Source organism: Salmo trutta, chromosome 18, assembly GCF_901001165.1.
Source record: "Salmo trutta chromosome 18, fSalTru1.1, whole genome shotgun sequence".
Classification (NCBI taxonomy): domain Eukaryota; kingdom Metazoa; phylum Chordata; class Actinopteri; order Salmoniformes; family Salmonidae; genus Salmo; species Salmo trutta.
Genome location: NC_042974.1, coordinates 4,975,028 through 4,993,314, shown reverse-complemented (window position 1 = coordinate 4,993,314; position 18,287 = coordinate 4,975,028). Strand labels below are relative to the sequence as shown.

Sequence of the window (18,287 nt, the reverse complement as noted above, 5' to 3'; positions counted from 1 at the left end):
TAAAGCAAACCCCGCCCATCTGGCACTACATACAGACTAAAGCAAACCCCGCCTATCTGGCACTACATACAGACTAAAGCAAACCCCGCCCATCTGGCACTACATACAGACTAAAGTAAACCCCGCCCATCTGGCACTACATACAGACTAAAGTAAACCCCGCCCATCTGGCACTACATACAGACTAAAGTAAACCCCGCCCATCTGGCACTACATACAGACTAAAGTAAACCCCGCCCATCTGGCACTACATACAGACTAAAGTAAACCCCGCCCATCTGGCACTACATACAGACTAAAGTAAACCCCGCCCATCTGGCACTACATACAGACTAAAGTAAACCCCGCCCATCTGGCACTACATACAGACTAAAGAAAATGCTCAAAGTATTTAAGAAGTATGAAATATTATTAGATCCCAGGCTGCTGTTACATATTAGCAACGTGCATGCCACGCCCACCTGAGGGTCTCTCCTTTCCAGCCATATATTTCCTGTTTTGAGGGATGCAAAATCCACTTGGTACTTAAATCTCGTGGAATCGCGATTGCTTTTATTTTACTGTGGGGATTCTTTTCCACTCTTGCTTGTGCAATTAGTTTTTTCTCGTTAACATAACGACTGAGGAAACATTTGTAATGACCTGTCAAACTTTCTGGTAATGGCTGAAATGTGCTCAATGGAATACACTGGCTTTCCGTTGCATCCATTTATATATAACTCTTCGTCTGGCATTTAACGCACCGTCTCGACAGTTACGTCACAAGAAAGAGAAGAAAGAGAACTTTAAGTTGGTGGGTTTTGATGTTTTGTGCAATTAAAAAAAATGTATAATTTAATACAGTTGAAATGTTTACTAGTTCGATGCGCTGAAATGAAAGAAACATCTGACAAGGAACACTTGGATGATAGTGATATTATATCTGATCTCACAAACAATGTAAAGTATGTTTAGATAGGTGTAATAGCCAAGCGTTTTGATTTTAAATCCCATGGGTATCTTCCTTGACATACTTGTTTAATTATGCAAGAGAATGTGACAACAACAATACTGAATAATTAATGAGTCAGTCTAGAAGGTGCAGGTAGGCCTAGACAGAGCAAGTTTTGGGTGGTTTCAGCCCAGTTCCACCCATTTATGTTAATTTATTAATGTATGCAAATACCCTCAGTGTATATATTCAAATGAGGCACATATCATTTTCTTGATTTTATCTCAAAGTATTTCAAAGATAAATGTGTGTATATATATATATATATATATATATATATATATATATATATATATAAGTGCATTATCTGAAAAAAGTGACATTTTACAATAAATTGAATACCTGAAATCCCACCAAAATGCCTGAACTCCATTAATTATTTGTCCATGACAGTACAATGTTTTATGTTCTATAATCCAGTCAATATCTGATTGATTTAAAAAATCATAAAGTTAGGAGTATCTAAATTGTACACTGTTTTTTAAAAGCTTTTTATACATTTCGATGACCGTTGCTAAGCATATTGACAAATGAGTCACACCTCTATGATGGTTTGGAATGTTGTCATTAATAAGGACATTTTAGTCTCGTTTGGCAAATGAACATGGAACTCGCGCGCGCGTACACACACACACACACACACACACACACAGACAGTGTTGTCCCTGCAGAGAATTTAATCGAAGCAATCACAATCTATTTTATGCTGTAAATTGTGAAACTCAAACACTATCTACGTATTGATGGAAAACCACTGTCTGCGTTATGCCTAACCACTGTATTCATCCCAGCGCATCACGATGAGATATAGAAATGCATTATATTACAATACATTACGCTTCAGAACAATATCCTGTCTTTGATGACAATTAAAATGGCATATAACATGGAATAGAGAGAAGGAACGAGACGTGGCTATGGAATCCAATATTGAATCTAGCTACACATCATATCAAAGATTCTGCCAGCTTTTTAAAAGAAACAAGATGTCATTTGCTTTGCAAAAGGCCTGAGTTATTTGGTATTGTCCCCAAGATACAGTATTACATAGTGAATAAGCACTTGTTGTGTGAATGGTGTGATGTCTTCACATGTCATTTTGGAGTAAATGAATACGTATTGATGTGTGTGACAATTTTCTCTTTTCTGTCTACAGCCATGTGCCAACGGAGGACGTTGTGTCTTGAACAACGCTAGCAGTTCCACCTGTGTCTGTGCACCTGGATGGGCAGGACGTAACTGCCGCTTAAACATCAACGATTGTGTTCAGCACTGGTGTCAAAACGGGGCCACTTGTGTAGATGAGATTGATGGCTACAGGTGAGTGCCTAAGGCAAGGTCTCAAATACACTATTCAGTGTTTCCCCTATATTCATTTAGCGGCATTCCAAATAATATTATATAAAAAGAATTGTGAAATGGGTTGGTGAAACATTTTCAGTGTAAAACTTTAAAGACTAAAACCAGATATAAAGTATGTAGAAAAGAAAATGGAGCAATATATTTTTTAAATAAGATCATCTTTGACAACTAATCGAAATAAAAACTAGACAGGTAGAATCTGAAATTCCAAAATGTCATGGCCCATTGATTTTGTTCTAATGTTCATATGGCATACGAACACGGCATTAACCATGGTAAATGATGTAGAATTAAAAACTGTAACCCGCCCCCTTAACATTAAATGTTAAGCCTTCTAAGGCTAAGTGTGTGCTGTTGTATGTGTTTATTAGTAAAACGTTAAGTCCCCTATTTAGGGGACTTTGACCGGTCCTGGACCGGTTCCGACCGACGATTCTGTGTACAGAGCGCTGTGTGAATTGTGCAACATCAACAACATTCCACATTTTGTTGTGTTACAGCCTGAATTGAAAATGGATTAAAAAATGTTTTATCTGTCTACACACAATACACCATAATGACAAAGTGAAAACATGTTTTTATTTTATTTTAGCAAATATATTGAAAGTAAATTATTGCTTTGCACTCCGTGAAAGCTCTGGTTGTCCCGCTTCACATGCCATGCTCCGCTGTCATCTGAGATGCAGGATGTGATATCTGACACCTTATATATAGATATTTCAACAAATTTGTAACACAGCAAAATGTGGAATCAGTCAAGGGGTATGAATACTTTCTGAAGGCACTGTAACTGGTTTTAAGTATTGTCTATGTGTAGCCTGAGGTAGTCTACTGATTAAGGCTGCTACCTTCAGAGAACACACATACTGTGTCGGTGTGTGTTCAAGTCTGTCACAGGCCATTCATTCTGGCACTAAACCTCTCTCCCATCTTCCCTGTCTTTCTCTCTGTCCTCTATCCAATAAAAATATACGCTATGTGTAAGGCAGTCGCTGCTCCGATGGTTAACTCAACAATTGTGTTATACAGAATAGAAAAAGGTATTGGAAACTCCATTAACAATTGCTGGTTTGCAATTCCCTCTAGGATGCTAGAATGTTCTGGCCTACCTGGTTAAATTAAGGTGAATAAAAAAAATTAAGATCCATTTAGAAATTCTCTTAGATGTTTTGGTAACAATTCACTTAAAGGAGACAGCTATAATGCATCACAAGGCACTCTTAATGCATCTTAAGACTTGTCAGAAAGTATCTGTGAACTGTGTCTGTTAATATCATCTTATAATGGGATGTCTTTGTCACCAGCTGCCTTTGTCCCAGAGGATACAGCGGTAGCTACTGTGAGATGGACGTTGATAACTGTATTGGACACCACTGCTCTGAGCACGGCGTATGTCTAGACCAACAATACAACTATACTTGTCGCTGTGAGCTCGGCTTCCAGGGGAGCTACTGTGAGCGGGAGACGGACGAGTGTAAGAGTTCCCCATGTGTCAATGGTGCCACCTGTGAGGATGTCATCGGAGGCTATCAATGCCACTGCCCCCCGGGGTTTGAAGGTAGGCCTCCAGTATGTTACCAAACTTGTGATAACATAAAACAATTGATTTCAGGTCAACACACCAACGCACCGACTAACTATTGCACTGTTGGAGTTAGGAACACAAGCATTTCGCTACAAGCGCAATAACATCTGCCAAATATGTGTATGTGACCAATAAAATGTGATTAGATTTGATTTATAGAATAAAGAATGTGCGGCAGGGTTTTTCTTAGTTCAGTGTTGTTAATATTTGTCATCCTTTATCGTGGTGCTTTGAAATCGTTAAATGAATACCTCAACCAAATTACAAATGAACACATTTTGTTCCCTTACCTTGAAAAACAGAACATGATAACCGAAAAGAGAACATGGTATAGAAGCTTGAAAATATCCCATATGTACAGATGACTTCACTGAACAAAAATAATAAAGATCCCAGAAATTGTCGATACGCACAACAAGCTTATTTCTCTAAAATGTGGTGCACAAATTTGTTTACATCCCTGTTAGTGAGCATTTCTCCTTTGCCAAGATAATCCATCTGACAGGTGTGGCATATCAAGAAGCTGATTGAACAGCATGATCATTACACTGGTGCACCTTGTGCTGGGGACAACTAAAGGTCACTCTAAATATGCAGGTTTTTAACACAACACAATGCCACAGATGTCTCAAGTTTTGAGGGAGAGTGCAATTGGCATGCTGACTGCAGGAATGTCCACCAGAGTTGTTGCCAGAGAATTTCATGTTAATTTCTCTATCATAAGCCACCTCCAACGTCATTTTAGAGAATTTGGCAGTACGTCCAACCGGCCTCACAACCGCAGACCACGTGTAACCACGCCACCCCAGGGCCTCCACATCCGGCTTCTTAACCTGTGGGATCGTCTGAGACCAGCCACCCGGACAGCTGATGAAACTGTGGAGTATTTCTGTCTGTAATAAAGCCCTTTTGTGAGGAGAAACTCATTCTGATTGGCTGGGCCTGGCTCCCCAGTGGGTGGGCCTATGCCCTCCCAGGCCAACCCATGGCTGCAGTCATGTGAAATCCATACATTAGGACCAAATTAATTCCTTATATGAACTGTAACTCAGTAAAATCGTTGAAGTTGTTGCATGTTGCGTTTATATTTTTGTTCAGTATATATTGGCACCCTTGCAATGGAGCAGAATGCTCTGTTTTCTGTTTATAATGAATGGTCAGCCTGAGCAGTCTGCAGGCTGAGGGACATTAGGTGTTCGTGCCGTACAACCATTGATTTACAATACAGCACTTGGCAGAGCTCTGTGTTCCCTAGTACCCCCGTGGGAGTGTACACAATGCCATAAAGGTCCCTGAAGACAAGCTAAATTGGGGCCACAATTCTATCAAGTTGTGTGTGTGTGTGTGTGTGTGTGTGTGTGTGTGTGTGTGTGTGTGTGTGTGTGTGTGTGTAGAGTGTAAGTAATATAAACTCAGCAAAAAAAGAAACATCCCTTTTTCAGGACCCTGTCTTTCAAAGATAATTCGTAAAAATCCAAATAACTTCACAGATCTTCATTGTAAAGGGTTTAAACACTTTCCCATGCTTGTTCAATGAACCATAAACAATTAATGAACATGCACCTGTGGAACGGTCGTTAAGACACTAAAAGCTTACAGACGGTTGGCAATTAAGTTCACAGTTATGAAAACTTAGGACACTAAAGAGGCTTTTCTACTGACTCTGAAAAACACCAAAGGAAAGATGCCCAGGGTCCCTGCTCATCTGCGTGAACATGCCTTAGGCATGCTGCAAGGAGGCATGAGGACTGCAGATGTGGCCAGAGCAATAAATTGCAATGTCAGTACTGTGAGACGCCTAAGACAGCGCTACAGGGAGACAGGACGGACAGCTGATCATCCTCGCAGTGGCAGACCATATGTAACAACACCTGCATAGGATCGGTATATCCGAACATCACACCTGCGGGACATGTACAGGATGGCAACAACTGCCCGAGCTACACCAGGAACGCACAATCCATCCATCGGTGCTCAGACTGTCCGCAATAGGCTGAGAGAGGCTGGAAGGTGGGCTTGTAGGCCTGTTGTAAGGCAGGTCCTCACCAGACATCACCGGCAACAACGTCGCCTATGGGCACAAACCCACCGTCGCTGGACCAGACAGGACTGGCAAAAAGTGCTCTTCACTGAGGAGTTGCGGTTTTGTCTCACCAGGGGTGATGGTCGGATTCGTGTTTATCATCGAAGGAATGAGCGTTACACCGAGGCCTGTACTCTGGAGCGGGATCAATTTGGTCCCATAGCATCATCGGACTGAGCATGTTGTCATTGCAGGCAATCTCAATGCTGTGTGTTACAGGGAAGACATCCTCCTCCCTCATGTGGTACCCTTCCGGCAGGCTCATCCTGACATGACCCTCCAGCATGACAATGCCACCAGCCATACTGCTCATTCTGTGCGTGATTTCCTGCAAGACAGGAATGGCAGTGTTCTGCAATGGCCAGCGAAGATCCTGGATCTCAATCCCATTGAGCACGTCTGGGACCTTCCCGGACATTCCCCCCAGAAATGTCCGGGGACTTGCAGGTGCCTTGGTGGAAGAGTGGGGTAACATCTCACAGCAAGAACTGGCAAATCTGGTGCAGTCCATGAGGAGGAGATGCACTGTAGTACTTAATGCAGCTGGTGGCCACACCAGATACTGACTGTTACTTTTGATTTGGACACCCCCTTTGTTCAGGGACACATTATTCAATTTCTGTTAGTCACATGTCTGTGGAACTTGTTCAGTTTATGTCTCAGTTGTTGAATCTTGTTATGTTCATACAAATATTTACATGTTAAGTTTGCTGAAAATTAACGCAGTTGACAGTGAGAGGACGTTTCTTTTTTTTTGCTGAGTTTAGTACTTATTCTGCTGTAGTACAATGTTGCTTTATATAATGTGATCATATGTTACAACATTATATGATTGTGACGGTGTCAATAAGCATTACTGATGTTCCTTTCTTTACTTGGGAAGCATTTTTATCATATAGAAAGTCACTTTGTTGTACGGACATCACATTATACTGGTGCTGGTATTACCATTTGCCCAGAACATGATCATATCAAGTACAATACACTGTAGAGTGAACAGACAATAGAAGGTATTTACATTATAACACATCAACAATAAGCTTAGAAAAGTACACCAAGCCAACTGAAATGTGCACAGAGCATCCACAGAACGTACAGCACAAGGTATATGTACAGAATGTAATCTGTTGTGTTTCCAGGGAGATGGTGCTCAGAGAATGTTAATGACTGCTGGTCAAGGCCTTGTTTGAATGGAGGTTCCTGTATGGATCTGCTGAATGGATACATCTGCCACTGTCCTTTTGGTGAGTACTCTACTGACTAGCATAGCACCATGGAAATCACTGACCTTTTGGTGAGTACTCTACTGACTAGCATAGCACCATGGAAGTCACTGTCCTTTTGGTGAGTACTCTACTGACAAGCATGGCACCATGGAAGTCACTGTCCTTTTGGTGAGTACTCTACTAACTAGCATAGCAGCATGGAAATCACTGTCCTTTTGGTGAGTACTCTACTGACTAGCAGCATAGAAATCATGCAGCATGCCTTATACAGTACAGTGCCTTCAGAAAGTATTCATACCATTATTTCACATTTTGTTGTGTTACAGCCTGCATTTTTTCTCACCCATCTACACACAATACCCCATAATGATAAAGTGAAAACATGTTTTAAAAATGTTAGCACATTTTTTGAAAAAAAAAAAAAATTCTCACCTTTTTTCACCTTTTTTTCACCAAATGAAATAAGGAAATATCTAATTTACATAAGTATTCACACCCCAGTCAATACATGTTAGGATCACCTGGCAGTGATTTTAGCTGGGAGTCTTTATTTCAAAAAACAGATAAAGCAACACCTCACCACACAATGCCTCTCCCTTATTGACCTAGATAGTTTGTGTGTATGTATTGATATGTAGGCTACGTGTGCCTTTACATTTACATTTTTATGTAGTTCTATCCTTGAGCGCTTGTCTATTAATGTTCTGTATTATGTCATGTTTTGTGTGGACCCCAGGAAGAGTAGCTGCTGCTGTCACGCCCTGACCTTAGAGATCCCTTTAATTCTCTATTTGGTTAGGTCAGGGTGTGACTAGGGTGGGCAATCTATGTTTTCTATTTTTTTGTTGGCCGGGTATGGTTCTCAATCAGAGGCAGCTGTCTATCGTTGTCTCTGATTGGGGATCATATTTAGGCAGCCTTTTTCCACCTTTAGTTTGTGGGATCTTGTTTTTGGTACTGTGCTGTGTAGCTCTACTGAACATTACGTTTAGTTTGTATTTGTTTTTGTTTTCGGTGTTCATTTTAGTAAATTAAAATGTACGCCTACCACGCTGCACCTTGGTCCGATCCTTCCAACAATGAGCGTAACAGCTGCTTTCGCAACAGCAAATGCGGCTCATAATAAAATACCAAAAATGTCAAAAAACATAATTCCACTTATGGGGTATTTAGGCCAATTACAAAAGTCTACATTTTATAAATTTTGAATTCAGGCTGTAACGCAACAAAATGTGGATAAAGTCCAGGGATGTGAATACTTTCTGAAGGCACTGTAGCTACAGGGCATTCGGAAACTATTCAGACCCCTTCCATTTTTCCACATTTTGTTACATTACAGCCTTATTCTAAAATGGATTAAAAAATAAATGAATAAAAACAGAAATACCTTATTTACGTAAGTATTCAGACCCTTTGCTATGAGACTCGAAATTAAGCTCAGGTGCATCCTGTTTTCATTGATGTTTCTACAACTTGATTGGAGTCCACCTGTGGTAAATTCAATTGATTGGATGTGATTTGGAAAGGCACACACCTGTCTATATAAGGTCCCACTGTTGACAGTGCATGTCAGAGCAAAAACCAAGCCATGAGGTCGAAGGAATTGTCCGTAGAGCTCTGAGACAGGATCGTGTTGAGGCACAGATCTGGGGAAGGGTACCAAAACATTTCTGTAGCATTGAAGGTCCCTAAGGACACATTGGCCGCCATCATTCTTAAATGGAAGAAGTTTGGAACCACCAAGACTCTTGCTAGATCTGGACACTTTGCCAAACTGAGAAATCAGGGGAAAAGGGCCTTGGTCAGGGATGTGACCAAGAACCCAATGGTCACTATGACAGAGCTCCAGAGTTCCTCTGGGGAGATGAAAGAACCTTCCAGAAGGTCAACCATTTCTGCAGCACTCCGCTAATCAGGCCTTTATGGTAGAGTGGTCAGACGGAAGCCACTCCTCAGTAAAATGCACGACAGCCTGCTTGGAGTTTGCCAAAATGCACCTCAAGGACTCTGACTATGAGATGAAGCCAAAATTGAACTCTTTGGCCTGAATGCCATACGTCATGTCAGGAGGAAACCTGGCACCATTCCTATGGTGAAGCATGGTGGTGGCAGCATCATGCTGTGGGGTATGTTTTTCAGCGGCAGGGACTGGGAGACTAGTCAGGATCGAGGGAAAGAGAAACGGAGCAAAGTACAGAGAGATCCTTAAAAACCTGCTACAGAGCGCTCAAGACCTCAGAAGGTTCACCTTCCAACAGGACAACGACCCTAAGCACACAGCCAAGACAACGTAGTGAATGTTCTTGAGTGGCCCCATCATACCCAAGAAGAATTGAGGCTGTAATCGCTGCCAAATGTGCTTCAACAAAGTACTGAGTGATGGGTCTGAATACCTACATAAATAGATCATTTCAGTTTTTTAAAAAATTACATTTGCAAAAACCTGTTTTTGCTTAGTCATTATGGGGTATTGTGTGTAGATTGATAAGGGGGAATAAACAATTGTATCAATTTTAGAATAAGGCTGAAACGTAATAAAGTGTGGAAAAAGTCAAGGGGTCTGAATACTTTCCGAATGCACTGTGTATGTTACAATGAAACATTTGGCCAATAAATGCATACAGATCCTATAATTGAATATCATCTATTCTATAATTGAATGAATTATAGGATCTTTATGATGACATGAATGTTGGAAGTAGTTGGTATGTTTAGTGGTATAGAAATCATGCCGCGTTTACAGTTTCACTCTGATATTATTGGTATCCTTGCATCCTTACAGTGGAGTGAATATACAATAGAATGGTCACTTTCTGTTTAAATAATGGTTACAAACAATGTTTAACAATGACCCAATACATTTCCCAGATGTACATTATTGACCCTAATATGATAAACACCAACAGACCATGTTGTTAGTATACCATTTCTACATGCATTGCACCTGTAAGAAGATCATTCAATTTAGCCCAATGTGCAGTACCCTCAGCCCCCGAAAACATATATCACTAATCTCCTAATGTTATTGCGTGACCATAAAACACGGAAGTGAAATACATCATCGTAAATTTTCAGTTGAAAATGTACGAAACAAACTTCTCTGTCATTTAGTGACAGTTGAAGTGGAGGGGAAGCAGACCCCCAGTAAAACAGTAAAACATGCATTATTGCTCAGATTTCTACGGCAGATTCAGAGACTAAGGTGTGTTTTAATCTGGTTTGTGTTTTCCGGGAATTGAATTAGATAAGTGACTTGCGATGTTTACTTCATAGATGGAACAAATGTAAGAGAAAAAGGGTGTCTGCGAGGTTAACCCAATTTTCCCAACCATGCTTCCGATGTCTATCTCCTTCAGCATCTCTATTGTAAAATGTAAAAAAACATGGATATACTTATATTTTTATGGGATTTCAGGGAACAAGGACAAATTGACGTTTTGGTTCTGGTCTATTTTCTTAACAAGAACACTATAGACTATAAATAAAATTTGTGTGTGTGTGGTATGCTTTTCCAAAATAGTTCAGGCGTTTCTTTATCATTTAAATTGAGGGAGTTTGAGGGACTAGAATGAATGGTGGCTGGTGTTGGAGATTAAAAAATATATATATATCTACAGAGTTCAAAAGGTACTCATGCTCAAACCATAAAAATGTTTAAACCAAGGAGGCTGAGAATATGCTGCATTGAATTCATGCTTGAAAGAATACAAAAGGTGAAAGTACTCAACAAAACAAGCCCACATTTCAATTTCTACGCCTTCATCCATGCTTTACAAACCATTTCAACTTCTACACCTTCATCCATGCTTCACAAACCGTTTCAGCATCTATGCCTTCATCAATGCTTTATAAACCGTTTCAGCTTCTACACCTTCATCCATGCTTTACAAACCGTTTCAGCATCTACGCCTTCATCCAAGCTTTACAAACCGTTCATCCATGCTTTACAAACCGTTTCAGCATCTACGCCTTCATCCAAGCTTTACAAACCGTTTCAGCTTCTACACCTTCATCCATGCTTTACAAACCGTTTCAGCATCTACGCCTTCATCCAAGCTTTACAAACCGTTTCAGCTTCTACACCTTCATCCATGCTTTACAAACTCTTTCGGCATCTACGCCTTCATCAATGCTTCACAAACTGTTTCACCTTCTACACCTTCATCCATGCTTTACAGACCAATTAAATACACACATACTTAAGAAGACACACCTGTGCATCACAGATGCACGGCAACAAGTTCTTTATAATGTACATGCCTCATGCTGCAATAATGTAGTCATTTTCAGAAAGGCGTTTACATTTTACAAGCCTCAGTAGAAAACAATCATATGAAATTTAACCAACAGATGAGAGCAGCGATAATGTCTTGGTGTTTTTAATGGTCAACAGAATAAGAAAGCCAAACAGACCTGAGGTACACTAATGTAATGTTATTTTGATGTACGGCATGATGGCCCCATTTGCAATTTGAATAGATGTTTGAGTTTGAGTTTATTTTATTTTTACAGGGACAGTGCACATTAATCAACGTTTCAGTAAAAGTGCCGGTTTTAGCCAGCCGGCTAATTTTCAACCGCAGTCCCTGGGCAGGTTAATAAAAACAATTACAATATAGACAATCATAGAACAGTGAGCACATGCAGAGTAACATAGGACAAGCAAGACATAGCATACAGACAGAGCAACATTGGACAAGCAAGATGTAGCATACAGACAGAGCAACATAGAACAAAAAGCAACAAGACAAAATCCATAAAAACAAAGTGTTTCCACACCTCACAAGCTACAGACAACAGACAACATGGAAAGCGGCAATACACAGCTAGGGATTATGTTCACAAATCTGATTGACCTTTAGCCATGTCTTCATGCATTTTGTGAAAGTGTGATATGTGGTGCAGTTATGTGTGTCTGATGGCAGTGTATTCCAGACATGGGACGCTCTCACAGAGAAAGCGGATTTACTAAAGGTGCTTTTCCTTAAGGGAACTATACAGTCACCTCTCATGGCAGACCTTGTGGATCTGCTGCCATATGTTTGGATTTTCTGTTTAACAAAAGTAATGAGTGGAGGGGGAGCTAGGCCATTTAGGATCTTGAATACAAGACATGCGTCGGTGTATTGCACCAGATTTTCCCAACTCAGGAGCTCATGCTTTCTGAGGATGTAACAGTGATGATGGCTATTGGGCTTCCTATCGAGCACTTTGAGAGCCTGTTTGTAGACAGACTGAATAGGTTTTAATGTTGTATAGCAAGCTTGGGTCCAACTAGTCAAGCAGTATGTTAAGTGGGGGAGTATCATCGATTTGAAGTACAGTCTTGCTACCTCTGTGGTCAAACAATTTCGTATAAATCGGAAATTAGCTAGGTTGAATTTGGTTATTTGAATTACCTTTTTCACATGCTTTTTAAAAGAGAGGTTGGAATCAAGTATGATTCCAAGGTACTTAAAATCAGATACCACCTGGAGCTTCTCCCCTGACACATAGACATCTGGCTCAGTAGCATCTGTTGCCTTCTTTGTGAAGAACATGCAAACAGTTTTTTTCACATTGAGATGCAAACACGAGTCACTGAGCCACTTTGTAACCTGGACCATTACAGTAGTGAGTTCTTGTGCAGCTTGTTGTTTGCTCTTTGCATGCACATATATCACTGTATCATCTGCATACATTTGAACTTCAGACCCAGTGCAGACGGAAGGCAGATCATTAATGTACAGGCTGAACAAGAGGGGCCCCAGTATTGACCCTTGGGGCACGCCCACATCATAGCTAAGAGTGGGCGACAGCTCATTGCTCACTCTGACGCACTGAGTTCTGCCTTCAAGGTATGATTTCATCCATCTCAAGGCATCGGGGGAAAAGTTGAACTTTGTGATGAGAATCTCATGGTTAACAGTATCGAAAGCCTTCCTTAGGTCCAGAAACACAGCCCCAACAACGCCCCCTTTGTCCATCTTGGACTTCACATTTTCCAGAAGAAAGCAGTTGGCCGTTTCTGTGGAGTGTTTCGCTCTGAAGCCAAACTGCATGGAGTGTAATGTGAAGGGGCTGTTGTTGAGGTGGGAAATCAGTTGTTCTGCTACACACTTTTCAACAACCTTCGACACTACAGGTAGTATACTAATGGGCCTATAGTTACTCACGTCAGCAGGGTCGCCCGATTTAAAGATGGCCGTTATTATGGCTGACTTCCATACCCTTGGAAACACCCCCAGACCAATAGATGTGTTGGTGACCTTAGTAATGGGGCCAATGAGTGACTCTTTGTAGTTTTTAAGAAAGGTAGAGTCCAGCCCAAACACATCTTTGGATTTAGAGTTCTTTAGTGAGCTAATCACCTTGTTCACCTTTGACTCAGAAACTTCCCTTATGATGAAGACAGGTTGAGCGTCATTCACTAGCACTGAGCCCAATAAACCAGTGGAGGGGTTCTGTGTCAGTACCTTGACAGAGTCAATAAAGTAGGAATTGAAGGCTATTGCTATTTCGACTGCATCCTGTGTTAGATTGTTATTCACCATGATTTCTAGTCTTTTTGCAGTGTTACTATGGTCTTTCCCTGTTAACTTTTTTAGATTCTCCCAGATCAATTTTGAATTTCCCTTTGCCTCACCAATTATGTTAATAAAAAAGTTTGCCTTGGCCTGTCTGATTTCTTTGACCATCTTCCACTGCATCTATGTTGTCTTTTGAATATTGCATGGCATGCTGTTTTACTACTGCTGGTCAGCTGGTGGTGGCTCTTATTCTACAGTTATAATATAATAATGTGTTTATTCCCTATCTAGTGCAATACTTTTGACTAGGGCCAATAGGAAATAGGGTGTCATTTTGGACACAGCCCTTGTCATGTAGGGAAGCAGGCCTTGTCATGTAGAGACGCAGGCCTTGTCGTGTAGGGACGCAGGCCTTGTCGTGTAGGGACGCAGGCCTTGTCGTGTAGGACGCAGGCCTTGTCGTGTAGGACGCAGGCCTTGTCGTGTAGGGACGCAGGCCTTGTCGTGTAGGGACGCAGGCCTTGTCGTGTAGGGACGCAGGCCTTGTCGTGTAGGGACGCAGGCCTTGTCGTGCAGGGACGCAGGCCTTGTCGTGCAGGGACGCAGGCCTTGTCGTGCAGGGACACTTGTTGACATTGTTTTCCTTTCCACATAAAATAATATGTTTAGATTTACTGCATTTCTGACATACGATTTCTGATGTCTGAGTGGCTTGATCAACACTGTACTGGAGTCTAATTTATAACAATCATAGATTTATTTAATGTATTGAATTAAGTTATTTATTTAATTCTGTAAGCACAATATAATGTTTCGTGAATGATATTGCCACTACAAAGGTTAAGAATTCATGTTTTGTGAACGCATTGCCGCTACAGAGGTTAATAATGAATATACCCACAACGGTGGTTCGTCCCAAATGGCACTCTACTCCCTACAGTATATAGTGCATTACTTTTGACCAAGTAGTGGACTACACAATGAATAGGGTGCCATTTGAGATCAGATAATGTGTTCCAGGCATATTGATCATTAAACTCATACTGGTAATGCAGTGATATTTGTCTTGATTTTTGCAAATAGACAGCCGTCTGTTTCTTTACAGGGGAATTTTAATCATGGAAATTCCTTTCAATTTATCCCTTTTTATATTTCATTAATATATCAGCGTCATGCAATATTGTTGTTGTCATTTCTCATGTTATAGTGATCTGAGGTGGTTATCTGAGGCATTGGATGAGTCCCAAATGGCACCCTATTCCCTATATAGTACACTACCTTTGAAATATAGTGCTATAGTGCCTCCCTAATCCAGGGAACTGATACATAGACATGGGTTCAAGTACTGTTTGAAGCCTTTCAAATACGTTGAGTGTTTGTAGTATAGTCTACCTGGAGTAGTTTCAGGTGGACGGGGTTTGCACTTTCTGTACTTTTCTTTTGATTCCATCACAACAGGCAAGCTTAGTCAATCACAGTTTTAAGTATTTAGGATGATTTAAAATAGTATTTGAACCCAGGCCTGCTGATACAAGCTTCTACTGCTGTACTGTGACAGTGTGGTGAATGTGTACGGAACCTTGCACTTCATTATTTGTCAAATGAGATTCGACAAAGCACATACAGCAGAAAAGCTTAAAAATGCTTTTTGCTGGTCTCGGGTGGTTTGCTGGTTGATGTTGCTTAGAGTCATTTTTCTCTACCTGTTCATCCTGGCAGGATATCTGCATAAATGTGGCATATCATTGTTCCTCCTCCATTTGTATAAAGAACAAACTTTCTGAGTTTCTCTGATAGCCGCTTTAGGATTCCTCAGTTTCAATACACATGTTGATTATTGTAGAGGGGTGCTAAGAGAGTTCAGGTTCAGGAGATTATTGTAGAGGGGTGCTAAGAGAGTTCAGGTTCAGGAGATTATTGTAGAGGGGTGCTAAGAGTTCAGGTTCAGGAGGTTATTGTAGAGGGGTGCTAAGAGTTCAGGTTCAGGAGGTTATTGTAGAGGGGTGCTAAGAGTTCAGGTTCAGGAGGTTATTGTAGAGGGGTGCTAAGAGAGTTCAGGTTCAGGAGGTTATTGTAGAGGGGTGCTAAGAGAGTTCAGGTTCAGGAGGTTATTGTAGAGGGGTGCTAAGAGAGTTCAGGTTCAGGAGGTTATTGTAGAGGGGTGCTAAGAGTTCAGGTTCAGGGGTGCTAATTTGTAGAGAGGCCTAATTTGATACTCAAATGAGATGCAATAATATGTTCATTTTGTTTACACAAATGAGTGAATGAATGACATTTTATTTTTGTGTCAAACCGGAGTTGGTGCCTTACGGAATTAATTGACAGATAAACAAACAATACAATGATTCAGTGATACAATAATAATAAAAAAAATGTATTACAGTTTTCCGTACATATGGTTTAAACAATTCAGAGGAAATGTCATGTTATTCACAGTGGCACTTTCTCCTTCAGTCCTTTATCCCTCCCGACTGCACCTGCTGCCTCGACCTCTGAATGCTCAGCTATGAAAAGCCAACTGACGGACTGACTGTTGCATCCTCTACAACCACTGTAATTATTATCTGACCCTGCTGGTCATCCATAAACGTTTGAACATCTTGAAGAACGATCAAGCCTTAATGGCTATGTACTCTTTTAGAATCTCCACCGGCACAGCCAGAAGAGAACTGGCCACCCCTCTGAGCCTGGTTCCTAATGCTGAGAGATTATTGCTTTTTGAGGCCGTTTCGGTTCGATTTTTTTTTTTAAGTGTCACGGATTTTGGTTAAAACAACTTACATTAATTTTAAAAGCATTGTGGGTTGAATGCTGTATCGACACAGAATAAAATAATCAATACAAGTCCCATGATGGTAGTGACTTTCCATTGCTGCTTATCACTTATTAACCATCCTTTTATTTGATGTCTTTATTATTATTTATTTCATTCCAAATCATCATCAGATCTCTATAGAGCTGCTATCTGACAAAATCACTATTTTAGTAGTTCTTCAAAGTAAATAAGGCATATTTTTAAGAATGCGGAACACCAACTATCAATCACTTAGATCATGTATTTTCAGGCTTGTGAAGCAACCGCTTTCTGTCCCTCTCGATCGCGGGTTCTCTCTTATCTCCGTCTCCGTTTCTAGCTCTGATTCATCTCTACAGAAACTGCACATCGAGCTCACAGAAAAAACACAACATTGAATTTTAACTAGTTGTTTAAAAAACGAAAAATAACCGACGGTTAATCACTCAGCACTATTGATTCCTCTCTAGGTTTCTTCCAAGGTTGCTGCCTTTCTAAGGAGTTTTTCCTAGCCACCGTGCCTCTACAACTACATTGCTTGCTCTATGGGGTTTTAGGCTGGGTATCTGTATAGCACTTTGTGACATCTGCTGATGTAAAAAGGGCTTTAAAAATAAATATGATTGATTGGTTGAAAGATTGAATGGGTTATAAAACATATGATTACGATGAAGCATTATCTCTTTAGTAGATCTTGGTGTTACTTGCTGTTTTCTCTACAGTCTACAGTAGTGTAATGGAGGCTGTGGGCTGTATTCTCTACAGTAGTCTAATGGTGGCTGTGGGCTGTATTCTCTACAGTAGTCTAATGGTAGCTGTGGGCTGTGTTCTCTACAGTAGTCTAATGGTAACTGTGGGCTGTATTCTCTACAGTAGTCTAATGGTAGCTGTGGGCTGTATTCTCTACAGTAGTCTAATGGTAGCTGTGGGCTGTGTTCTCTACAGTAGTCTAATGGTAACTGTGGGCTGTATTCTCTACAGTAGTCTAGTGGTGGCTGTATTCTCTACAGTAGTCTAATGGTAGCTGTGGGCTGTGTTCTCTACAGTAGTCTAATGGTAGCTGTGGGCTGTGTTCTCTACAGTAGTCTAATGGTAACTGTGGGCTGTATTCTCTACAGTAGTCTAGTGGTGGCTGTATTCTCTACAGTAGTCTAATGGTAGCTGTGGGCTGTGTTCTCTACAGTAGTCTAATGGTAACTGTGGGCTGTATTCTCTACAGTAGTCTAGTGGTGGCTGTATTCTCTACAGTAGTCTAATGGGAACTGTGGGCTGTATTCTCTACAGTAGTCTAGTGGTGGCTGTATTCTCTACAGTAGTCTAATGGTAAATGTGGGCTGTATTCTCTACAGTAGTCTAATGGTAGCTGTGGGCTGTATTCTCTACAGTAGTCTAATGGTGGCTGTATTCTCTACAGTAGTCTAATGGTAAATGTGGGCTGTATTCTCTACAGTAGTCTAATGGTGGCTGTGGGCTGTATTCTCTACAGTAGTCTAATGGTAACTGTGGGCTGTATTCTCTACAGTAGTCTAATGGTAACTGTGGGCTGTATTCTCTACAGTAGTCTAGTGGTGGCTGTATTCTCTACAGTAGTCTAATGGTAACTGTGGGCTGTATTCTCTACAGTAGTCTAATGGTGGCTGTATTCTCTACAGTAGTCTAATGGTAGCTGTGGGCTGTATTCTCTACAGTAGTCTAATGGTAACTGTGGGCTGTATTCTCTACAGTAGTCTAATGGTG

General features: G+C 40.8%; 1 protein-coding gene across 1 annotated transcript in view; it reads left to right on the top strand.

The window, feature by feature from the left end:
• LOC115153628 (protein eyes shut homolog) overlaps positions 1 to 18,287 on the top strand; it is a 220,383-nt gene that overhangs the window by 64,005 nt on the left and 138,091 nt on the right. Inside the window, exons 9-11 of the mRNA XM_029699265.1 lie at positions 2,148 to 2,311; positions 3,658 to 3,911; positions 7,161 to 7,265. Coding sequence (XP_029555125.1) covers positions 2,148 to 2,311; positions 3,658 to 3,911; positions 7,161 to 7,265 — 523 coding nt within the window. The remainder of the gene's footprint in view (positions 1 to 2,147; positions 2,312 to 3,657; positions 3,912 to 7,160; positions 7,266 to 18,287) is intronic.